Source organism: Panthera pardus, unplaced genomic scaffold (genome assembly GCF_024362965.1).
Source record: "Panthera pardus isolate Hobbes unplaced genomic scaffold, ASM2436296v1 HiC_scaffold_3, whole genome shotgun sequence".
NCBI lineage: Eukaryota > Metazoa > Chordata > Mammalia > Carnivora > Felidae > Panthera > Panthera pardus.
Window position 1 is genome coordinate 10568191 of NW_026526876.1, and position 14988 is coordinate 10583178.

Here is a 14988-nt window from a genome sequence, read left to right on the forward strand (position 1 = left end):
ACCCCACCCGCCTTCCGTCTTCCCTGGGGGTCACCTGCCATTACCTCCCTCCCAGGTAGCAAGGCCCTGGGCCAATGGCCACTGAGAAAGATAGGGTATGGCAAAGACTCTGGACTACAATTCCCACAAATCCCTGGGGCTCCACCATAGCTAACCCTTGGCTTCTCGGATGTGGTTCCTGGTGACCAGGCCAATCTCATCATTGACTCCTCTGGCCAGCCCTCCTGTCCAGCCTCTCTCCACAGGCCTGGGCTCTGGGTCCAGCATCATGCCCCGACTGTCACTGCCTGTATTGGCACGGCCTCCTTTGTTGTTGTGCTTATTATCGTCGAAGGAAAAACTTTTCTGAGTCTCGAAGACCTTTCCTTCATCGTAATGTGTCTTTCGGCGGTTTACGAAGTCACTGGAGTCTGTGGGCCATTGTAAACAGCTTGGCTTTCCGGCCAGGCTCTCGCTGACGGTTCACTCTGCCTCCCTTTTCTGCTCAATCCCGACCCCTCATCTCACGTGTCTTGGAAAAGTGGTCCGGAGCTCCCAAACTTCTGGTATCACCATACTGGAGGACCTTGGGATAGAGATTGTCCATTTTTGCCAACCTGAAGAGGAGGGAGACTGGTTGCGGGCACCAAACAGAGAGAACGAGGAGGGGCAGGTGGTAGATGTAGCTGGCTAATTCCCCCACCTTGGCCTTGGTCAGTCCAGATGGGAATTGTAGTGCCTCCCATTTTGGTGGCCAAAAAGCAGGCCTGGCTCAGACCTCAGAGCTCAGGGGTGGAGGGAGGAAGAGGCCCCACATCCCTACTGACCTCTGGCAGGACTCTCACCTCTTGGCCAGCACCTCCGGAGTCACCGAGGGAGAGGATGCCCCAGGCAGGTCCTCATCACTGTCCTGCAGCCTGCAGAAGAGGGAGTAAGCAGTGGTGAGGGGCAAGCATCTGGAAGTATCCAATCCCTGGGGCCTCTCTGCCTCCCCCACTGCCTTTGAATAAGGAAGGGTCTGGGCTAAAAGGTTAGGGCTGAGGGCTCAGCACCTGTGGTAGGGAGTGCTGGGTTCATCCACCTTCATAAATCCATAGTCCTTGTCAGCAGGGTGGTAGGTGACTAGGATATTCATTTCGTCCCACCGCTGAGACTTGTTCCTGGCTTAGGAGGACACAGAAAGGTGTAGGAAAACTTCCAGCGACCTCCTCCTCACAGCCCTCCCACTTTCTTTCATTCAGAAACTTCTTGTACCCGCTCGTAGTCTCAGAGGCGTAGCAGTGAGGGCGGGGGTCACGCCTAATGATAATCACACACGGTGTAGCCAGCGTTTACCCTGTACCTGCTCTCCCGAAGGCCTGGAAGCTCAGATTCCCCCCCCCCCCCCCCCCCCCCCGCCCACCCCATAGCCCTCAGCTACTCTCTCTTCTAGTTCTCAGGACCCCGCCCCTTCCTCCTAGCCCCGCCCCCTCCAGTGCCGAACCCCCTCCCTCCGGGCTCCGAGCCGGGTGCCAGCCGAGCTGAACTCTTTACTTCTCCGCAATGGGGGATTTCTGCATCAAGACGGAGCCGTTGCTTTTTAGGATGCTCCGGGGCCGGTCCTCACAAGGTTTGTGGGAGTGCAAGCAAGTCGACTTGGAGCGCGGACTGCGTCCGGAGTTGTACGCCCCAGACCCCTCGGACCCGAGCCTGTAGGTCCCGGATACTCTAGTTTCAGGGAAGGGGCCATGTAATCCGCTTGGGTACGGGCCGGACCCAGTGCCGAGGTGCGCAACCTCCCCAGGGTGCTGGTTGGGTCCGGAACCGAGGACTGCTACGCCCCCGGAGGGCCGGCTAGATTCAGGACTGCGAGTTACGATTCCCCCGGGGTGCAGGGAGGGCCCAGAACCGTGAAACGGGACTACGCTGGAGGGCGGCCCGGCGTCTGCCTCGACCGTGATTCCTCCGGACACACCCCTGGTCGCCTCTCCCGGGGATTCCCCACTGCGGCCGCCGGCAGCCCCCAGAGCCTCGGGCTTCTCCATGGCCCCATCCGGGGACCTCTCTCAGCTGCCCCGCCCCGCCCCGCCTCCTTGTTCCTCATAGCCCCGCCCTGAGGCCCCGCCCCCACCGTGGCGTTGGGCGGAGGGGCGTGGAGGTCGGGGGCTCGGACTGAGGCCCGGGTCCCCTCCCGCTCAGCTACCTGGAGCCGCGGCCCCGGCTTCGAGACTTTATATGGGGACCTCGGGCTAGGGGCCCCTCCGGCTGCCCCACCCAAAGGCCTTCTTTCTTTGTCTCTGGGATTTGTTCCCGCCCTTCTTCCCCATCACCGCCTTCATCCGAATTATCCAATCATAGTCAGGGGTCCCGGTCATAGGGCGGAAGCCTTAATTGTGACGTCATAGTCCTCCAACCTCAGCGCGAGCTCGGACAGCTGGGCTGGGGGGCTTGATAGTTCGGGGTTTTGGGGGCAGCACCGTCAGTGCCATTGCTTGAATCTGCCTGCCAGGGTTTCATTGGACTCTTCATCCGTGGCTTTAAAATTTAAGGGTTTGGCTAGATTGGAGTTCAAGTGGGCTTGTTTAGGAATATCACGAGCCCCTTCCCTGCCCCCCCCCCAGTCGACGCGTTTTGCCTCTCACGAGAAGTGCGCTACACAGTGGAGGGACTGCGACAGTGTCGCAAAATATATCCGGTCTCGGTGCGAGGGCAGAGGTTTTTATTTATAAAGCTACCGGTTCCCTTCTCTGGATGCTCCAGACGCCGCTCTTACGGCGTCGAAGGGTGCAGCGCGAAGGGAAGACACCTCCTTCTGTTGCCGTAAAGCGAAAACTTCAAGGCGTCGCCTGCCTCGGCGGGGGCGGGGTCGTTGGGGCCGCTGTCGCAAAGCTGAAGGTGGGGGGCCAGCACCCCCTGCGTCGTAAAGATGCCTGAGGCGGTCGTTTCTTCTACTGTCGCAAAAGCTCGCCGCCCAAGTCTGCACCCCACTCCGAGCCACTCCGTCACCCGGCCGTGCCGTAAAGCAAGCCTGCCCGACCCCGTCGTCCTTCTGTTCCCACCGCGGTGGTCATTAGTTCCCCAGCCCGGGATGCTTCGTTGCCCGGCAGTGCCGTAAAGCATACCTGGCCCCAGCCCCGAGCCCTATTCCCTCCGGGTGTGTGTGCACCGCGGTTGCCACGGTGCCGCCAAGCGCGGCTGTCGCGCGGCCCGGGTGTCAGCGGCGATGGCGGCGGGGTCGGGTGGGAGCGGGGGCTCTGGGGGAGGCCCCGGGCCGGGGCCGGGTGGGGGTGGGGGCCCTGGCGGGAGCGGCCCAGGGCCGGGGTCCGGCGGGGGTCTGGGCAGCGGCGGGGAGCTGCACCCGCGCACCGGGCGCTTGGTGAGCCTGTCGGCCTGTGGGCGTACAGCGCGGCGGCAGCAGCCGGGCCAGGAGTTTAACCACGGGCTGGTGTTGAGCCGGGAGCCTTTGCGCGACGGCCGCGTCTTCACCGTCCGCATCGACCGCAAGGTGCGGAGCTGGGTCCGCGGAACCGAGACGTGGAGGGTGGTGGGAGGGGGAGAGCGAGAGGCGGGATGGGGGACAATCGGGGCAGCCCCATCGCCGGGCACCGAGAGGGAACCGACGGACCTTATGGGCACCCGGTGACGGGCGGGGGGGGGAGCGGGAAGTAGAAACATTGAGTCTGAAGGGGAAACGGGTAAGGAGAGCTTGATTTCCTCCGGACCCAGGAGCAGGGAAGGGACACGGGCTTCAGCCGCTAGAATGGCTAGGGAACAGGTCTCCTGGAATGGCTTGTGGCAGGCGGAGGACGGAGAGATGTCAGGGACCTGACAGGAGGAGAGAGAACCAGGGGAAGTACAACCATCGGAGGATAAACTCAGGCCGGAACGATGGGTGGGGAGGGACTCTCAGGGAGAGGGAGGTGTGCCTCTTGTGTGTCGTTGGGTGACGAGGCCAGGGGCACAGAGGTGGAATTTGGGAAGTGAGTGAATCTGACTGGAGCCAGGGCCCAGGAGAGAAATGGGCCAGGGGAGGAGGAGAGCGGTGTACAAGAGCAGGGACAACCGACTTGGAGAGCTGTGCATCTGGGTGGTTGAGAAGTCACAGAGACCAGGCACTTAGAGGAGGCAGGGGGCTGCAGCCAGGGAATTTAGCCCAGACGGTGGGGACAGGCATGGTGTCAGAGACACCGAGCCGCCAGAGTAGGGAGCAGAGTTGCTAGGGGACAGCGGTGCCCACGGTCCCTGAGACAGAGTGCAGGAAGTTGCTTGTGGGACCGCACCTCTGGGTTAGTGTCCCGCGTCTCAAGAGAGAAGAGCCAGCTGGCTGAGACGTGGCAAGGGGGGGGGGACACGGTGGTCTGTGAAGTGTGGTTTCCTAGTGGTGGGAGACCCGTGGGGGCCCTTCCTGAGTCCCTGTCCACCGCTCTCATCGCAGGTCAACTCCTGGAGTGGCTCCATTGAGATTGGGGTGACGGCACTGGACCCCAGCGTGCTGGACTTCCCAAGCAGCGCCACGGGGCTGAAGGGGGGCTCATGGGTGGTGTCGGGCTGCTCAGTGCTGAGGGACGGACGTTCTGTGCTGGAGGAGTATGGTCAGGACCTGGACCAGCTCGGTGAAGGGGACCGTGTGGGCGTGGAGCGCACAGTTGCCGGGGAGCTGCGGCTCTGGGTGAACGGGCGGGACTGCGGGGTGGCCGCCACGGGCCTCCCCGCGCGTGTCTGGGCCGTCGTGGACCTTTACGGCAAGTGCACGCAGATCACCGTGCTACCCCCTGAGCCAGGTTTCAGCCCCCCTGCTCCCATCCCTACACCCCCCCTCGAGCCCTCCGCGCCCCCTGAAGATTCTGCCTTGACTGAACAGGGGACCCCGGGGGACGAAGGTGAGAATACAGCTCGGGCAGCGGTGGAGGGGCGGGGCAGGGGGACCGGCTGAAGGAGTGGGTGACGTGTAGTGACAAATGAGGCTGGGTGTGGGCAGGGCCTCTCCGACCCCTTTCCCCCCCACCCGAGTCTGTTGAAGGGGAAAGCAGGGGCTAGAGGAGGGGGTCTCCTGGCTGTGGGCCCCTGCAGCAGGGGCCGAACCCTCATTCCCCTCCCATCCCGCCTGGTCCCCAGCCTTCATGGTGTCCCCAGCGCAGGCCCGGCCGGAGACGTTTCCTAACAGCCTTGAGTCGCATAATGGTGAGGGCTTCCGGGAGGCTCTGGGAAGGGCAGCGGGAAGTGAGGTGGCCCAGGCGAGGGGAGGGACCTCAGGAGAGGGCCAGGGGGCGAGTGGCGAGCCAGAGGGGGTACGGCCTCATTCCAGCTTCCCTCCCCCGCCCCGCCGCCGCAGATTTTGCCAGCATGGAGCTCTCGGAGGTGGTGGGCAACGCCATCCTGTCTGCCTACAACGGGGGGCTCCTAAATGTGAACCTGAGCTCCCCCCCGGCCGGGGAAGGACCGGGGCCCAGCGGCGCGGCCACCTCGCCTGTCCTCACTTCCAACGACGCCCTGCTCTTTCACGAGAAGTGCGGAACCCTCATCAAACTCAGCAACAATAACAAGACGGCCGAGCGCCGCCGGCCCCTGGATGAGTTCAACAACGGCGTGGTCATGACCAACCGTCCGCTCCGGGACAACGAGATGTTTGAGGTGTGCGAGATCCCGGGCTCTGGTTGGCACGTCACTCTCCGGGGGCTCGAGACGGGGCTTGACCCTTGACGTTAGAAGGGTGGGGCCCAAGGAAGAGCCGGGGACTGAGGGGCCCTGTTCTATGCTCACGTTCCCCGTCTCTCCCTTCTGTCGTCACCCCTCCCAAGATCCGCATCGACAAGCTCGTGGATAAGTGGTCTGGCTCCATTGAGATCGGTGTCACCACCCACAACCCCAACAGCCTGGAGTACCCAGCCACCATGACCAACCTGCAGTCAGGTACCAGCCCCGGGCAGGGCGGGGGGCACCTTCCTAAGGCGGAGGAAGCCCGTGTCCTGAGCGGGGTGTCCGCTGCCCCCCCAGGCACCATCATGATGAGTGGCTGTGGGATCCTGACCAACGGCAAGGGCACCCGCCGGGAGTACTGTGAGTTCAGTCTGGATGAGCTACAGGTGAGGGTGGGGCGTGGAGCCTGGGCCCCTCTGTGGGGCAGCCCTGTTTCCCTGCGCCCCTGCCCGTGCACCACGGTCTCCCCTGTGACCCAGAGCAAGGCCTGTTAGCTTTTTTTAAGGTCTTGTTTTTTTTTTAACGCTTATTTACTTTAAACGTTAGAGAGAGGCAGAGCGTGAGTGGGTAAGGGGCAGAGAGAGGGAGACACAGAACCCGAGGCAGGCTCCAGGCTCTGAGCTGTCAGCACAGAGCCTGATGTGGGGCTCGAACTCACGAACCGTGAGATCGTGACCTGAGCCGAAGTCAGACGCTCCACTGACTGAGCCACCCAGGCGCCCCAAGGCCTGTTAGCTTTTGCCTAGAGGTTCCTTCTGAGAAGGCAGCGCTGCCCAGTAGTTAGGCACTCGGGTTTCCGAGTCAGAGTTTTACTTTTTCTTAATCGTTTGGCTATTTGTGGTGGTGACCAGAGGCAACAAACTCGTTCTCTTTGGTAGTTTGGTGGGTTTTTTTTTTTTTCTTCCCTTCTAACGTTTAAAGCGAGCCTGTTAGTATTTTGTAGACTCCTTCGGGAGGTAGAGGGGGTGATGTTTATGAGATGGCTTAACGCAGCGCTGGCCTCAGAGTGAGCGTTCGGGGGCGGGGGGCTCTGGGACTCCGGCACCTTGGGAGCAGTTCCCCTGCGGCCTGGGCTGGCGGGCAGGCTTTAGGACCGCGTTGTTCCAGGGTCCCCAGGACAAGTCCGGAGCCTGAGCAGGGATAGATTCCAGACTTTCGTCTTTTCTGCTTTGACCAGGAGGGCGACCACATCGGTCTCACGAGGAAGTCCAACTCTGCCCTGCATTTCTTCATCAACGGCATCGATCAGGGTAGGGGCCGCGCGGCCAGGGCGCTCGGTGCAGGGGTCTGGTCCTCACACTGCTGCCTCTCTTTGAGGCTGGTCTGACCCCTTCCTTCGCCTTCCACCCCCACAGGCGTGGCCACCCCGCTGACGCCCCCGGTCGTGTATGGAGTGGTGGACTTGTACGGGATGGCGGTGAAGGTGACCATCGTCCATAATAACAACCACAGCGACCGTCTGCGCCGCAACAATGCCATCCTGCGGGCCCTGTCTCCCGAGGGCGCCCTCCGCCGCGCCGCCCCCGCCGCTCAGGCCGAGCCCGAGCGCCTGCTCTTCCACCCGAACTGCGGGCAGAAGGCGGCTATCACCCACGAGGGGCGCACCGCCCTGCGGCCCCAGTATGGCCCGGGGGGGTGGGGAGAAGCCCGCAGAAGGGGCTCTGACGGGCTTGCGGGAGGGGCGCAGACGCGGGGGGGGGGGGGGGGGCGGCGGGATTCTGAGCGGGGCCGTCGTGACAGGGAAGGGGGGAGCCTCCGGGACAGCGAAGGGTCAGCAGGCGGATTGGGGGCAGCAGGAGTCAGGCAGGCACCGACCGGGCCGGGGCGCGGCGTGCTCAGCGCGCGCGCGCTCGTGCCTGAGGCCCCGCGTGCTGTGCCCTCAGTGCCACCGATGACTTCAATCACGGCGTGGTGCTGAGCAGCAGAGCCCTGCGGGACGGAGAAGTGTTCCAGGTGCGCATCGACAAGATGGTGGACAAGTGGGCTGGCTCCATCGAGATCGGTGTCACCACCCACAACCCTGCCTACCTCCAGTTGCCCTCCACCATGACCAACCTGCGCTCGGGTGAGCCCCCCCAGCGGGGCGGGGCCGGGGCAGGGTCCTCGGGAGGAAGCCACCCCCCGGAGCCCGGATGGGATGCTCGTGCTCCGGCCGTTTTCTCCGCTTGTCACACTTGTGACGACTCATCCGGTGGCTGAGGCCTGCCCGCCTCGTGGACGGGGCTCGTGGCTGGCTTGGGACGTGCAGGGTTTTCTTGTTCAGCTCTGGGAAGAGAGCCGACCGTCAGAAAAGGCAGGCCCGGCCAGCGGCTTTGGGGGGGCGGACGCGGGCACTGCCGCACGACAGGAGCCCTGGTCCCCGCTCACGTCCTCTGTCCCCCCCCCTCGTCCCCCTAGGGACCTGGATGATGACCGGGAACGGGGTGATGCACAACGGGACGACCATCCTGGACGAGTACGGGCACAACCTGGACCGCCTCAAGGTGGGAGAGCGTGCGTCCGGCCGGGGCCCGGCGGCGGGAGGCGGGCAAGGCGGGGCTGCCGTAGGACCAGCCCAGGCGGGAGCTCTGCCTGACTCCTCACTCCAGGCTCCCTTCTTCCAAGGCAGGGGACACGGTGGGCGTGGTGCGGCGGGAGGACGGGACCCTGCACTTCTTTGTCAACGGGATGACTCAGGGCCCCGCAGCCTGGAACGTGCCCCCGGGTGTCTACGCAGTCGTGGACCTCTACGGCCAGGCGGCCCAGGCCACCATTGTGGACGACGTGGGTGAGGGCCGGACCGGGCAGGGGCAGGGGGTCGGGGTGGCCTTGGGGGGCCTCAGAGACCCCTGTGAGCCTAATGGGCGATGACCACTCATGCAGAGGTGCCCCCAGTCCCCGAGCCACTCCCCGAAGGGAACAACCAGGTGTCCCCGAGCTCCCCGTCATCGGGGGCCGGGGGCTCCGACCTGCGTTTCCACCAGCTACACGGCAGTAACGCAGTGATCACCAACGGGGGCCGCACCGCGCTCCGCCATAACTGCCGCAGCGAGTTCAACGACGCCATCGTCATCTCCAATCGGTCAGTGCCCGGGCCTTCGTGCCCCCAGCTTCCCGCTGCCCGGCCTCGGCCACCGAGCGGGGCCTGTCTGATTGCCGCTGTCCCTGGCAGGGCCCTGCGCGACGGGGAGCTATTTGAAATCGTCATTCAGAAGATGGTGGACCGCTGGTCAGGCTCCATCGAGGCCGGTGAGGGCACCCGTGTGTGCGTGCGTGCGCGCGCGCGCACCGGGGGCGGGGGTGGTGGCCGCCGGCCGCCCACTGCTGGGGGCTTGGCTCTGACCTACCCCTGCCTCCTAGGAGTGACCGCTATCCGGCCAGAAGACCTTGAGTTCCCCAACACCATGACGGATATCGACTATGACACGTGGATGCTGAGGTCAGATTGCCTGCTTTGCGGGCCGTGCGGCCGGCTAGGATGAGGGAAGCGAGGCTTGGGGCCCGCGGTGGCCCTGGGCAGCCTTCCCACGTCGCCCCGCACCCTGCAGCGGCTCGGCCCCCTCTCCTCTCGGGGAAGCTCCCGCTTTTCTCTGTCCCGGCGGCATAGGGAACGGGATCGGGTCCCAGACCCCGGATCGAGATCCCGATCCAAGGCGCTGGGAGGTTCTGACGAGCAGAGACCGAGCAGGGGCCTGTGTGGGGAAGAGCCGGGAGACTCACCGGCCCCTTCTGTCGCCCCTCCAGTGGCACGGCCATCATGCAAGACGGAAACACGATGCGCAACAACTACGGGTGCGACCTCGATGCGCTGGGCACAGGCGCGCGCATCGGCATGATGCGAACGGCCAAGGGCGACCTGCACTACTTTATCAACGGCCAGGACCAAGGCGCCGCCTGCTCAGGCTTGCCTCCGGGTAAAGGTGACTGCGCTGTGGCTTTCGGCCCGCCCGCCTCGTGCCGGTGCCCCGCGGGCTCTCGGACTCCTGACCCCTTCCTTTCCCACCCAGAAGTGTACGCGGTCGTGGATCTCTACGGCCAGTGTGTCCAAGTGTCCATCACCAACGCCACCGGCCCCATGGACAACAGCCTGGCGACCAGCAACACGGCCACTGAGAAGTCCTTCCCCCTGCACTCCCCAGGTGCGGCCGGCGGGGCGGGCTCTGCTTCCTCACCGTGGGCCTGCGGGGGCCGCTGCCAGCTCAGGGAGCTGGGTCAGGACGGGCTCGCCCCTGAAGGGAGGGATGAGCCCAGGGTAGGCGGCGGCCAAGAGGAGGGGAGGAGGTCACGGCTGGCTGGAACGACCGAGGCGCTTCTCGGCCACCGGGAGGCCGGGAGCCGGGCACGCCCGCTTTGGGAACGGGTCTCTCGTGGGGAAAGAGGCGCGGGAGGCTCTCCGATGGCAGACAGAGGACTGATGGCAAACGGGGCCTTTCCGGCAACTTCCCGCTTCCCGACCGAGAGCTCTGCTCCGTGTCCTTTCTGAAGCTCGCTGTCCCACTGTCCCCTCCTGCTGCGCCTGTTCCCCACAGTGGCTGGCGTGGCTCACCGCTTTCACAGCACGTGTGGCAAGAACGTCACCCTGGAGGAGGACGGCACGAGGGCGGTACGCGCGGCCGGCTACGCTCACGGCCTGGTCTTCAGCACCAAGGAGCTCAAGACGGAGGAGGTGTTCGAGGTGGGCGGCGGGCCCCTCGCAGCGAGGCGGGCGCCCCCCCCCCCCCCCCCGCCACCGCTGTCCCCCTGTCCCTGGCTAGCGCCGGCCGCCGCCTTTTGTCTCCCTCAGGTCAAAGTGGACGAGCTGGACGAGAAGTGGGCGGGCTCCCTGCGCCTGGGACTGACCACGCTGGCGCCTGGGGACATGGGGCCCGGCACGGGCGGGGGCCCGGCGCTGCCGCCCTCCCTGCCGGAGCTCCGGACCAAGACCACCTGGATGGTGTCCAGCTGCGAAGTGAGGCGCGACGGCCAGCTCCAGAGGATGAACTACGGCCGGAACCTGGAGAGGCTGGGGGTGAGGCCGCCGGCTCCGGGGTCGGGGCGGAGGTGGAGCGGGGGCGGCGGGAGTAGGGAGGCCAGGCACTCGAGCCCGTCTCACCTTGGCGCCAGGTGGGCAGCCGCGTGGGCATCCGCCGGGGGGCGGACGACACGATGCACATCTTGGTAGACGGAGAGGACATGGGGCCTGCGGCCACCGGCGTTGCCAAGGTAGACCCGGGGAACCTTGGGCTTGGGGAGCGGGCTCGAGGCCTTCCGCGGACCCCCAACTCCTGTGTCGTGTGTGCCCACAGAACGTGTGGGCCGTGCTGGACCTGTACGGGCCCGTACGGAGCGTGTCTGTGGTCAGCTCCACGAGGCTGGAGGAGTCGGAAGGCACCCAGCCTCCCTCACCCAGCTCGGACACCGGCAGCGAGGGCGAGGGCGAGGGCGAGGAAGACGATGACGGGGAGGAGCACAGCCCGAGGGTAAGAGGCCCCGCGGGGCAGGCGGGGCCCGTGAACGGGCGGCTGGGGTCGGTGGTCCGTGGGACACCAGGCTGTCCTGGGGCTCTCTGACCCAACCCCGGGTGGCCAGTCGCCTGTGCGCGAGCCCCGTGTAAACGCCCGCGGGGGGTGGCTCGTACTGGCAACCCAGCAGCTCGGTCTCTCCTCCACACCAGGGCCAGAATCAAGTGGCCATTATGCCCACAGCCCTCGAGTTCCTGGAGAACCACGGGAAGAACATCCTCTTGTCCAACGGGAACCGCACCGCCACGCGGGTGGCCAGCTACAACCAGGGCATCGTTGTCATCAACCAGCCCCTGGTGCCCCAGCTGCTGGTCCAGGTGGGCCTCGCCTTCTCCGCCGCTCCTCTGGCTCGGGGTGACCCAGGGCCAGCCCTCCTGGAGGAACCCCTTTCCAGCTGAGGACGAGGTAGAAGGCAAGCCCCTCGGATGAGCTTCCCGGGCTTGGGCTCGTGCCCGCGGTGGGGTTCGTAGGTCACTTATCAGGAAGCCTTACTTGCCGGCCGGTGGGGGCGGCGGCAGCGGGCAGGGGCTGGGGGAGGCCAAGAGAGACACCGGCCCTACGCGTGGGTGCGTGGACGGCTTTGCCGAGGAGGAGGCCTTTCCGCTGTTTGCCACAAACGGAGAGATTTAGTTAGGAACGCGGGGCATGGGGACCCTTACTGTCCCGACAGCGCCGAGGCTCACGTGGGGAAGGAAACGGGTTTGTAGTTTGCAGTCCCTCCGGGCGAGGGAAGGGCAGCATCCCAGGCCGCGCTGTGGGAGGTGCTGTCGCTCCCCCCCTCCCACCCAGCGGGGGAGAGGAGCCTGGTTCTGCTGGGGGGCGGCCTCTTCCGTGACTGGGGAGTGGTTGCCCTTTTCCCCAGGTGCGGATAGACTTCCTGAACCGGCAGTGGACGTCCTCCCTGGTCCTGGGCGTCATCACCTGCCCGCCCGAGAGGCTCAACTTCCCCGCTTCTGCCTGTGCCCTCAAGCGGGCAGCCTGGCTGCTGCGGGGCCGTGGCATCTTCCACAACGGTCTCAAGGTGAGTAGGGGGCAGAGAGAAGAGGGAGGGCCGGGGCCTCGAGTCGGGACGGTCTGGCCAAAAGGGTCCCCGGCTCCGGCAGTAGGACTGCGGGCGTAAAGGGGCCCCATGGTGGGGTGGACCCCGTGGTGGGTGAGCGAGAGTGTGGGGGGCCTTATCTGGACGCTCAGGCTGTCACGTTGTCCTGGGTCCCTGCCACTGAGCACGTTGTGGGGGGGAGGGCAGTGGGGGGGTTGGCGGGGAGGTGGACTCCTGATGTTTGATGAGGGGGGTGGAGCCCGGGCAGCAGGCCGGCGTGGAGGCCAAGCCTGGGGCCTGGCAACCGGAAGCAGAGCGAAGGGCGAGCCTGGCTGTTGCCTGTGGGCGTCTGATCTCTGGGAAGACAGTAGGTCTTTCCTCCTAGATCTGTGAGAAGTTTGGGCCAAACCTGGACACGTGTCCTGAAGGCACCGTCCTGGGACTGCGGCTGGACGGCTCTGGGGGGCTGCACCTCCACGTCAATGGGCTGGACCAGGGGGTGGCCGTACCGGACGTGCCCCAGCCCTGCCACGCGGTGGTGGACCTCTACGGCCAGTGCGAGCAGGTCGGCTGTAACGGAGGAAGCGTGGAGGGGGCGACCGGTGAGGGCACGGGCAGGCCCCGGGGGCTGGGGCACGCCCGGCTGATTTCCCGCCCCCCTCCCCTGCAGGTGACCATCGTGAGTCCTGAACCAGGGGCTGCCAGTGGCAAGAGTGCGGGAACCCAAGGGGACATGGAGAAGGCGGACATGGTAGATGGTGAGCCGGCCCGCAGAGCCCCGCCCCGCCCACCGTGCCGCGCCGCCCCGGCTCCTGTGACCTGTGCCCCCTCCTGCCTGCGCAGGTATGAAGGAGAGCGTGTGCTGGGGGCCGCTGCCTGCCGCCAGCCCTCTCAAGAGCTGCGAGTATCACGCCCTGTGCTCCCGCTTCCAAGAACTGCTGTTGCTTCCCGGTGAGTCCCCGGTCCCCCGGGACCCGCCTCGTTCCCCGGGGCAGTGCTGGGCACCTCGGCACCCAGCCTGCCCCTCGCTTTCCCGCAGAGGATTACTTTATGCCTCCGCCCAAGCGAAGCCTGTGCTACTGTGAGTCTTGCCGGAAGCTTCGAGGGGACGAGGCCCACAGGCGCCGGGGAGAGCCCCCTCGGGAGTATGCCCTGCCCTTCGGCTGGTGCAGGTTCAACCTCAGGTGTGCGCAGGGCAGGGTCACGCGGCTCCCTTACTGTTCTTTTCCCCTAGAGGAAGGAGGTTCCCAGGGGGTGCATGGAAGACGTGGCAGAACTTCCCGTAGAGGGGACAGTGTTGGGGAGCCAGCGACCTTTGTCCGGTCTGCCCTGTCTACGTCCTAGGGTGAATCCCCGTCTGGAAGCTGGGACGCTAACCAAGAAGTGGCACATGGCCTATCACGGGAGCCACGTGGCAGCGGTGCGGAGGGTGCTGGACCGAGGGGAGCTGGGAGCAGGTACCGGGGCGCCAGGGGCGGGCCAGGGCGGGGCAGGGCGGGTGGGCCCGGCCCCTGGAGGGCGGCCCTGACGCAGCTCTCGTCCTAGGCGCTGCCTCTATCCTGAGCTGCCGGCCGCTGAAGGGCGAGCCCGGGGTGGGGTTTGAGGAGCCCGGCGAGAACTGCGCCCCTCCCCGGGAGGAGCAGCCCCCTCCGGTGCTGCTCTCCCCGTCCCTGCAGTACGCTGGGGCCGAGACCCTGGCATCCAAAGTGCAGTGAGTACCCGGGGACACGCCCGGGGTCTCCACGTTTTGCCTTCCCTTCTCTCACCTGTGCCACTTGGGTCTTCTCTCGCTCTAGAACATTGTTATATAAGAAGCATTTACTATTTTTAAAGGTGACAAAAAGGGGGGTGCAGTGGGTCAGAAGTGCGGGTGGAGCGGGCGCGGGGAGCAGGGTGGGCAGCGGCCTGCACGCGGAAGCCGGGGAGCCTGCCCCGCAGTCGTTGGGGAAGGCGGTAGGGAGGGGAGTGGGGGGAGGGCCAGGCCCCTGCAAGGTGGGGGTGCCCCCTCAGGGCCTGTGTGGCCGTGCAGTTAGCAAGGGGAGGAGAGGGGCCAGAGGCCTCACGGCCGGATTTCTTCTCCCCCCGACAGATTCCGGGACCCCAAATCCCAGCGGACGCACCAGGCCCAGGTGGCGTTCCAGGTGTGCGTGCGCCCCGGCTCCTACACCCCCGGGCCCCCCTCGGCCGCCCTCAGAGAACCTCCGGACCCTCACTTCAGCCCAGCCGAACTCGAGTGGGTGACCAAGGAGAAGGGGGCCACGCTCCTCTATGCCCTGCTGGTGCGGGTGGAATGAGGGGCGGCCTGGCGATGACAAGCACAGCGGGGCCCTGGGCCCGGGACTCCGAATGACGACCGACGACGATCGCCCCGGCACGCGCGGGGCCCGGACAGGCAGGGGGCCCTGGAGCTCGAGTCCTGCCTCCCGCGCCCGCGGCAGCAGAGCCATCCCCGACCGCGCGGCGGGCGAGCGGGAGCCGGGCCCGACAGCCCCCCTCTCATGCACTGACTTGGGGAGCACGACTCCCCGGACTCCCTCCCCCGTACCACTTAATTTATTTCCGTTTTCGTTCCTGTTACTGTGAATCCCGAGCGGCCCGGATCCCCCTCCGGGCCGCCGCTTCCCGGGCCTCCGGGCGGTGGGAGGGCGCTCGCGGGGAAGGCGGGCCTCTGTACAGTTGTTACGGACGCGGGTTTCCAAGCAGCCAATAAACGCCGTCCCGGAGCGCGCGCCTCGGCCTCTTTCTCGCGCGCGCGCACCGCCCCCGCGAGCCCCGGGCCCGCCCCGCCGGGGGCGCGGGCCGCGGCGACGGGGT

The 14988-nt window shown here is 66.0% G+C and overlaps 2 protein-coding genes across 5 annotated transcripts; one reads left to right on the top strand and one right to left on the bottom strand.

Moving 5' to 3' along the window:
- Positions 1 to 355: 355 nt before the first annotated feature.
- LOC109245965 (uncharacterized) lies at positions 356 to 2108 on the bottom strand. The gene is made up of 5 exons (XM_053893235.1): positions 1513 to 2108; positions 1032 to 1139; positions 825 to 896; positions 508 to 565; positions 356 to 410 (listed from the first exon to the last, which is right to left on the bottom strand). Exons 1-5 carry the CDS (start codon positions 2001 to 2003, stop codon positions 393 to 395), a joined length of 747 nt encoding a protein of 248 aa, XP_053749210.1. The 5' UTR covers positions 2004 to 2108; the 3' UTR covers positions 356 to 392.
- A 14-nt stretch (positions 2109 to 2122) lies between these two features.
- Positions 2123 to 14898, top strand: NEURL4 (neuralized E3 ubiquitin protein ligase 4). Of its 4 annotated transcripts, none has more exons than XM_053893230.1 (29): positions 2123 to 3463; positions 4394 to 4838; positions 5074 to 5139; positions 5291 to 5589; positions 5757 to 5868; positions 5953 to 6041; positions 6833 to 6905; positions 7011 to 7275; positions 7539 to 7720; positions 8053 to 8138; positions 8260 to 8422; positions 8518 to 8716; positions 8807 to 8883; positions 8995 to 9073; positions 9379 to 9554; positions 9642 to 9773; positions 10164 to 10309; positions 10418 to 10642; positions 10738 to 10836; positions 10920 to 11093; positions 11288 to 11452; positions 11998 to 12156; positions 12560 to 12739; positions 12845 to 12932; positions 13018 to 13125; positions 13214 to 13358; positions 13519 to 13631; positions 13720 to 13885; positions 14264 to 14898. In XM_053893230.1, the coding sequence occupies exons 1-29, from the start codon at positions 3182 to 3184 to the stop codon at positions 14466 to 14468; spliced, it is 4698 nt and encodes a 1565-aa protein (XP_053749205.1). In that variant the 5' UTR covers positions 2123 to 3181; the 3' UTR covers positions 14469 to 14898. The 4 variants fall into 4 exon arrangements, with proteins under 4 accessions (XP_053749205.1, XP_053749206.1, XP_053749207.1 ...); XM_053893231.1 differs by having other exon boundaries at positions 9379 to 9548; XM_053893232.1 differs by lacking the exon at positions 5074 to 5139.
- The last annotated feature ends 90 nt before the right edge of the window (positions 14899 to 14988 follow it).